This window comes from Eurytemora carolleeae, unplaced genomic scaffold (genome assembly GCF_000591075.1).
Source record: "Eurytemora carolleeae unplaced genomic scaffold, Eaff_2.0 scaffold845, whole genome shotgun sequence".
NCBI lineage: Eukaryota > Metazoa > Arthropoda > Copepoda > Calanoida > Temoridae > Eurytemora > Eurytemora carolleeae.
The window spans coordinates 172,440-181,172 of NW_019396802.1; the positions used below are offsets into that span (position 1 = coordinate 172,440).

General features: G+C 32.0%; 1 protein-coding gene across 1 annotated transcript in view; it reads left to right on the top strand.

The window, feature by feature from the left end:
• The window catches only part of LOC111708829 (tubulin gamma-1 chain), a 21,130-nt gene that overhangs the window by 8,693 nt on the left and 3,704 nt on the right, over window positions 1-8,733 (top strand). Inside the window, exons 8-17 of the mRNA XM_023482326.1 lie at window positions 1,603-1,693; window positions 1,843-1,954; window positions 2,138-2,220; window positions 2,987-3,120; window positions 3,394-3,465; window positions 3,915-4,001; window positions 5,769-5,814; window positions 6,650-6,790; window positions 7,310-7,405; window positions 8,170-8,254. Of these exons, the coding sequence (XP_023338094.1) occupies window positions 1,603-1,693; window positions 1,843-1,954; window positions 2,138-2,220; window positions 2,987-3,120; window positions 3,394-3,465; window positions 3,915-4,001; window positions 5,769-5,814; window positions 6,650-6,790; window positions 7,310-7,405; window positions 8,170-8,254 (947 nt within the window). The remainder of the gene's footprint in view (window positions 1-1,602; window positions 1,694-1,842; window positions 1,955-2,137; window positions 2,221-2,986; window positions 3,121-3,393; window positions 3,466-3,914; window positions 4,002-5,768; window positions 5,815-6,649; window positions 6,791-7,309; window positions 7,406-8,169; window positions 8,255-8,733) is intronic.

An 8,733-nucleotide genomic window follows, 5' to 3' on the forward strand; every position in this document is an offset into this window, starting at 1 on the left:
GTATCCTGTATCCTGTATCATGTACCCTGTATCATGTATCCAGTATCCAGTATCATGCACCTAGTATCATGTACCCAGTATTTAGTTTGTATATATGTATGAAGCCAATTTTTTACAGATTGATTCTTGCTGAAGAAGTTTAAACCCTCTTACATGAACTGAACACAAAAGACAATGAATGAAAAATTGAATTTTAATGTGTTTTTTTTTCAAAAATGGGATTTTTTTCGAAAATTGTGCTGATTGTACAGATTTTTTAAAAAAATGTATGGATCTTTAAAAAAATGTACGGATTTCTTCTGAAAATGTACGGATTTTTGTACGGATGGGTTCAAAAAAGTTATGGCCACCCTGTATATATGTCTGAGTATGGATGTATGATATGTCTAATTGTCTATGTATATATGTCTGAGTATGAATGTATGATATGTTTAACTGTTTAGGTATATATGTCTGAGTACGTATGCATGATATGTCTAACTGTCTAGGTATATATGTCTGAGTATGTCTGAGTATGGATGTATGATATGTCTAATTGTCTATGTATGTATGTCTGAGTATGAATGTATGATATGTTTAACTGTCTAAGTATATATGCCTGAGTATGAATGTATGATATGTTTAACTGTCTAGGTATATATGTCTGAGTACGGATGTATGATATGTTTAACTGTCTAGGTATATATGTCTGAGTACGTATGCATGATATGTCTAACTGTTTAGGTTTATATGTCTGAGTACGTATGCATGATATGTCTGACTGTCTAGGTATATATGTCTGAGTACGTATGCATGATATGTGTAACTGTCTAGGTATATATGTCTGAGTATGTCTGAGTATGTCTGAGTATGGATATATGATATGTCCAACTTTGTAGGTGTATAAGCCTGAGTATGGATGTAAGATGGAAAATGGAAATCATGAATTTTCGAGATTTTTTGAAAATCTTCATTTTTTGATTTTTTTTTCGGAGATTTGGGAATAAATATTAGAAGAGTTATTTTTTTTATGTTAGTTAACATCATGTTCATTATAGAGGAAGAAAACAAATTAAGATTGCTTGATGTATAAGGACCTTGAAAAATCGTTAAAATCACAAAAAAACGCCGTTTTTCCAACTTTAGGGGCAGGGCCCTAGCAAGGACCCTTAGGGTCATTAAAAAAAAACATTGGTTTAATAAACTTGTCCTTGGGCATTAGCTACCACTCTTTTCTGTACCAAAAGTTGACTGATTTTGACATAGGCTATTCTACAGTATATTAAATACGGTACACAATCACATACATACAGAAGCTCATAGTCTGGTATCTACAAAAGTTTATAGAATACATTTACATACATAATAAGTATTCTAGTACGAGTAAAAACAATATTTGATTTAATAACCACAGTTGTAATACAGTTAATCAAGTCCTTAATAAAGTATACTTGGAGTAGTTGAATTGTAAATAATGAACTAACGTGAGATGAAAAAAATACCATTAGTTGTTAATTAAGTACTGACCGGAGTTTTTTGAGTTTTTGGCACAGTACTAACATACAGGAATTTTTACGGTACAAAAAAGCGTTTATAGAAGTACACAAACATACATTTTACTAGTGAGTACAAGAAGCTGTACAACCCTGAAAACGTGTACTTAGCCAAGGATGGAGGTGGAGCCGGGAACAACTGGGCTAGTGGCTTTGGACAGGTAAATGTTCTGTTACTAAAATAGTTACTATTTTCTTAATATCGTCTCCCCCCTCCCCGGGATTTGATAGTTTTGGTTACTTTTTCATCATTTGTTTCTGACAAACAATAATTTTTTTAGAGCACCTCATGTCGTAATATTTAATTCAGGGTGAGAGTCTACATGAAGAGGTGTTTGATATAATAGACCGTGAGGCAGATGGGTCAGATTCCCTGGAGGGATTTGTTCTCACACACAGTATTGCGGGAGGAACCGGTTCTGGTAATTTTCTCGTATTTTTAATAGATAAAGATTTCTAAACTACTCAATTAAAGGGCAAATGGAATTCTAATTAATGCTCCTTAATATGATTATTGTTATTTGATTTTATGCTATTTGTTGCATTTTACTTTATTTAATAAAAACAACATTAACAATTTTCACAAAAACTCTTTGTGTTTGTAGGTATGGGAAGTTATGTCCTGGAAAGATTAGCGGACAGATATCCTAAAAAACTTGTGCAAACTTACAGTGTCTTCCCAAATCAGGTATATTTTAGCTTGTTTTGTACTGAAAAATATTTTTTTTAAACTTTAACTTACTAAAACATGTTTCTTCTGTTTTTTTTTATTTCTAATCTAGATCTTTTAAACTCATATCCAATTGCCATGGAATTTAATTTTGTATGATAACCTACAAATCCTGCCCCAGGAGAACAGGGAAGTTTTCTTTAAACATTAGGTTTCGGGAACAATTTAAAAATTAGAAATCAATCAACAAGTTTCTCGTTAGATTCATTCATATCCACTAAACATCATCTATTATCCCCAATTGATGAATGAACCGGCCCCTATGTAAAGTGGGAGAAAACGACATAAACCTCTGCTAATATCCCTTGGATCATATGTTTGGTCTGATTTTTATATACAGGGTGACGACTTCTATATCGTCTTTGCTCTAAGCTTGATTATATCTTAAATATAATTTCTAGTATCACAGTTAAAACATTTAACGCCAAAAACTACTAATCTGGGGATTACCAAAATGTGTTTTACCATTTTTTTACCTTCAAAATGTTCAGGAAATTTTTCCAGATTCCAGTGAATTCGAAATCAACAAAACTGTTCTAATGTTTAACATCTCCGTCAATTTTTAAAATGCAAAGAAGGTAGACCACATTTTGGAGAGCTCAGTAGACGTTTAATATTTTTTGATGCCTTTGAGGACATTTATCAGTTATCGGAAGTCAAAGACGACGTTAAAGTTGTCTCTCAATGTCCATGTTTATTATGACGCCCTGTATTATTATACTAGGAAACGTCCAGTGATGCCGGAGGAATAGGAGTTTCAGATGTCGTCGTCCAACCTTACAACAGTATTCTTACACTCAAGAGATTAACCCAGTGTGCAGACTGTGTAGTAGTTCTAGATAATACTGCTCTAAATAGGTTAGAATTTATCTAAAAAAGCAAATATTTCATAAGCAAATTTATTTAAGTCACTTATTAACATCTTGATAAAAAATGGACTTGCAAGAAAGGTTTTTGTTTTAAGAAATATTATCGGAAACGTGCATTAAAATAACTTGCAGGCTGAGGAATGTTCTCAAACTAGCTTTAATTGCTTCAAGGATAAAAATATTAACTGCATATTTTTTAACTTTACTTATTGAAGAATTGATAACTTTTGTAATGATTATTTTATTATAATTTAATTTTTAGGATTGCCTCTGAAAGACTACATATTCAGAATCCCTCCTTCACTCAGATCAATGAACTCGTCTCTACTATTATGTAAGTCACAATCTATTAATCCAGTGATTAGGATCCATTTCATTTTGTTGCAGATCAGAATCTGGGTCCCGGATCCGCCCAGAAAAAAAGATTTACTGATTACTTAAACAAAAGGAAGAATTTTCAAATTATGTATCCATCTTGGTTTTTTTCTCGGTAATTTTTAAGCTAAAACTTGATTAACCATTCAGAACATTTTTGATAATATATATTTTTTTCATTTAAAATTTTTGGTTGATATTTTGCTCCTTGGATCCGGATTCGTGGAACCGCATATTTTGGCGGATCCAGGAAGCTAAAATGTATGGTTCCAACGGATCCGGATCCTAAGCACTGCAAGTAATAATCGTCTGATTAACGTTTTAGACTTTAATAAAATCGGGGAATGTGAATTATCTATTTAAAATACTAACTTTTTACAGCACTTACATTTGATGATATATTTCAAGGTCTGTATCTACCACCACCCTGAGATATCCGTCCTTTATGAACAATGATTTAATTGGTCTCATCTCTCCACTCATCCCTACTCCCAGGTATTCATCCCAGGCATACGTTCATCTTTGCATACACATTAATAATTCATTTATGTGTCATGAGATGGAATTTAAAGAATTTGAGCCGCGGTTTAAATCCGCCAAAACCCGGTTTAAATTAAGCGCCGGCTTAAACCATGAAACATTTAATACAATTTAAGTGGAACCAACCATATTTAAACCGCGGCTTAAATTTAAACCGCCGCTCAAATTCTTTAAATTCGGCCACTGGTTTAAAATTGCAATCGTAATTCATTCCTGACCTCAAGTATTTATCCCGATCAAATATTCATTCCTTTGGTTTGGTTTGTTAAACAAAATATGTATAATTCGGAGGAAACCTCTACATTATTTTTGTCTTCTTCAGTTTCGTGAAGTACACGAAAGTACACGTTCTTTTAAATGGAGATATCGGAAGTCGTTTGTAACATTTCTCCAGTTGCTTCAGTCAGCAGAAGAAACGTTTTTTTACAATTCTTAATTAACATGGACAAGACATGTATCGAATACTACAAACTAGTTGCATGTAAAAACAGGTTGAGAAAAATAATGAACTTAACATCATTAAAAATAAGTTATTTAAATTTATCTTAAAATCTGGTAGGTTCATGCAAATTCTTTCAGCTAGGGTCGCTTGTTGAAGATTTTCTTTATTTTAATAGCGAAGACGACATTTTGAAGAAATCTGCAAAAAAAAATGTAGAAACAGCAAAGTTAATGATGATTCGAAATAGTCAATTCTACGGTTATTGATAAATTATTTTAAGAATTATGTTCCGTAATAGTAATTAGTCAATGAAATAATTTATTTACAAGACTTGTGCGGGTTATTTTGTAATTGTAAAAAACGGTTATTCTGCTGACTGAAACAAATAATGAAATATTACAAACGACGTTAAACTCTTATTTTAAAATTATATACTTTGAGATCAACTTTCATGTCTAGCCAGTCTCTCCCTTTACCAATCTTTATTTTGCTTTTTCTATTTGACTCCATCATACCAATTCCCATCCATATTTCCGCCCTTCATAGAAACTGATTTCATGGATTTGATTCCTTCTTCCATCTCCTGGGTTTGATGAATTGCAACTGAATTCAGAATACTTTCCATCTGAATATGAAAACTTATTTCCTTACATCAAATAGACATCTGGTCCTGAATAAAATCATCAGATTTTTTTCGCCCGTATATTTAAGTTTATAGATTTTGATATAATTAACAACATGTACTTGTATACGTGTATTATTATACCAATAAAATATCCCTAGGGTTTTATTTTGCTATCGTGCTTAATTTAAGTAAAGAAAGTACAGTACATAGAATTATATAATATATAGATACTAGACTAGTACGTTTCGCGCTTTATTTTTCTATGAACAAATTTAGCGTTTGATTGTTGATCCTCAAGTCGCCGTTTTTTCTTTGTAAAAAAAAATTGACATTTTTTCCACGGAAAATTTTTTTAATTATAATAATTAATAATTATAAACCCTAGGGGCATGTCAGTTGCTACTTCCTACAAAAAATTGGGCCCAATCAGTTCTGAATGGACTTAATTGGATACAGACATACAGAAAAGTTAAATATATGTAGGATGTAGAGAAATTAATGAATTAAATTAGTATGTTAACATAAACGTCTGCAAGGCCATATTATTTTTTTTGATAGAATACACTTTGGGTTTGAGATGGAGGAAGTTGGGTCTCCTTAAAACTCTGATAAATACCATTAAATATAAATCTAACTTAGCTTTTCAAATTTTAAGGTTACACTTTCTGATGACAGGATACACACCTCTGACAACAGATCAGGTAGTTGAAAATCTAGGAAGGGAGAAAGAATAAGAAAGTATTTATTAATTACAGTTAAGTTTAAGCAAGATCAGACTAATAACTCTTGATTTAGTGAGTTCACATCAGCTTAAAGATGTTAGAAGCATGTCGTCCCTGAAATTCTGATTGATTTATTGATTGAAAGTTGCCAGTTACTTATTTTTTTTGTACAATGTACATGGCCAAGAATAGAATTTTTGAGACTATTTAAGACTGCGGTAATATTCTTCACATAAAACTTAAGAAACTCCCATGAAAAGAAAAATAAAGCTAGGAAAAATGTATTCTTTTTTTTAAAAGAAAAATCTCGAGTAAAAAAAGCAAAAATAAAATTTCAGCATTAAATTATTTTTAATCTCTTATTGAACAGTTATTCACACAAATTAATTTATGTCTCCAAACAATTTTTGATTTGATTTGTCAATTTCTTATGAAATGGAATTAAAAAAATAATATGATTGAAAGATAACTGGGGAATAGGAAGACTACTCAAGTCATTTAAGTCTCAATCTTTGTATTCTATCTAATTCATTGGTCATCCCGTCATTGTTCACTTTCTAGGGGTATATATTTTTCATGTTTCGAGGGGGGGAAAATTGAAAAATTGATCATCAGAAGGCATGTTTTTTCATTTAATTTTTTATTTTTTTAACCTTCAAAACAAATTGGCTTATCGTGCAAACTATTCATATATGGGGAAAAATTATTTTCAATAGGGGGGGAGTGATGTTCAGAGAAAATATTCACCCCTGCACTGTACTTAAATATCTCCAACGTAACATCAAGATATATTAATTATTTATTACCTAAATAGGACCACGTGAATATTCGTAAGACGACTGTCCTGGACGTGATGCGTCGTCTGCTGCAGCCAAAGAACATGATGGTGAGCACGGCCACAGACAGGGACAGGGCCACTAAGGACTGCTACATCTCCATCCTTAATATAATCCAGGTCAGCTTCCGTTATTTACTTGGTCACTTTTTCGACAGTTTGAAATTTTTAAGAAATGAATTGTGCGGCTTTAAACCTTTAAACCTGTTTTTGGTACCTTTTTCCCTTAATTCCAAAGTTTATATACAAAGGCAATTTTTTTTAACTTCTCTACATTTTCCCTTAAACATTCATTTACTCATCCCTTTATTCTCGATATACTGAAGATTTTGTAAAATTTCAAGATTATAAACATTCATTATGGAACAGTTTTTTTTTTAAATTTTACGTAACTTCTTAATCGTATGCCCGTATTTAAACTAACTTAATCTCAAAAAAAAAAGTCATATAGGTTTTTTGTCTTCATGCGGTATATAATTTTAATAATAAATAAGTTTCAAAACTGTAAGGACCAAGACCGGGAGTGTTATGAGAATATCACCTTTCATTTATATCTTTTTATTCGTTTTTGAGAACTGATATTAAATGAATACAAATTACACAGTACACATTCTTTTTACATATTTTTTAAACGTTTAGGGTGAAGTTGATCCGACACAGGTTCACAAAAGTTTGCAAAGAATTCGCGAGAGAAAACTTGCAAACTTTATACCCTGGGGACCAGCATCTATTCAGGTAAGCAGCCGCGAGATATAATTTATTATTTATTTAGTTAAAAATACATATCATGGTTTCCAGGAGACAAAATGGACATAATCTTGAAATATTTAAGTTTTTAAAAAAAACTCTAAATTTTTCTAGTTTCAATACAAATGTTCAAATTCAGTCGAGTGATTTATTCAGTGCATAGGATCCGGATTTGTTGGATTCGCAACATTTTGGCTTCTATGGTCCGGATCCGCAACGATATTCGGATCCACGGATCCGGAGCCATGGGGAAAAATAAAAACCAAAACTGCAATTAAAAATTTGTCCTTGTTTTGAAACGGTGCATTAAGTTTTTGCATAAAAATAACCAAAATTAAAAATTCTTCTGTTTAAAAAGACAGGGAATCTTGAATGCTTAGAATTCTTGATTGTTTTAACTATGCTGAGGGGGCGGGGCGAACCGAGTTACGCCCCCCCCCCTTCCTCACTTGAATCCAGCATGATCATTGATCATTAATGTGGACGATGTTTATCAAATTTTGTCAATTAAGGAAAAATATCAAAATACATGAAAAGACACTAGAAGAACAGAAATTTTCGTTTTTTTAATTGTAGAAGTACATTTTTTTCAACACAAAAACTAGTCATGGATATTATAAGAATTTGGCATATGGTTGAGCACAGAGCCGAAATGCTGTTTTTTTACTTCAAATTCTAAAAACAACGCTTTTGTTGAAAAAAATTTCCACTGTTAATTGATTGATTAATTGATCGATGTATTGATTGATTAGGTTGCATTGTCCCGGAAGTCCCCGTATGTTGCCACCTCCCATCGTGTGTCAGGACTTATGATGGCCAACCATACTTCTATCTCATGTACGTAGAAACTAGTATTTTTGGAAATATATAATTATTTTGAACTTTTTTCTAAATTAATTAGAATCAACTAGAATTTAGATAGATACTTATTTGAAAATTAGATTGTTTTATACAAACATAAAAAATTAAATGTCTGCAGTGGTCAAAGGGGATGGTGGAGTTGGCACATTTGATGTAGGGGGGGGGGGCCTGCCTTCATTTTTGGTTCAAATCTTCCAATTTTTTGGGTGCATAATTATTGATCAAAATTCCTAAAATAAAATCAAATTGAATTTTAATGACCTCTAATGACCTCCACAAATAGAAAATATTTCAACTATGGCTTTATGCACATCAAACGAAAGCTAGGGACCCAGGGAATACAGTAGCAGCAAAAAATCCAGTGTTTGACCTTCTAATGACCTCTTACGACCTCTAATGACCTAAATGACCTCCAAAAATGAAAATGTTTTAACTATGGCTTGATGCATATCAAA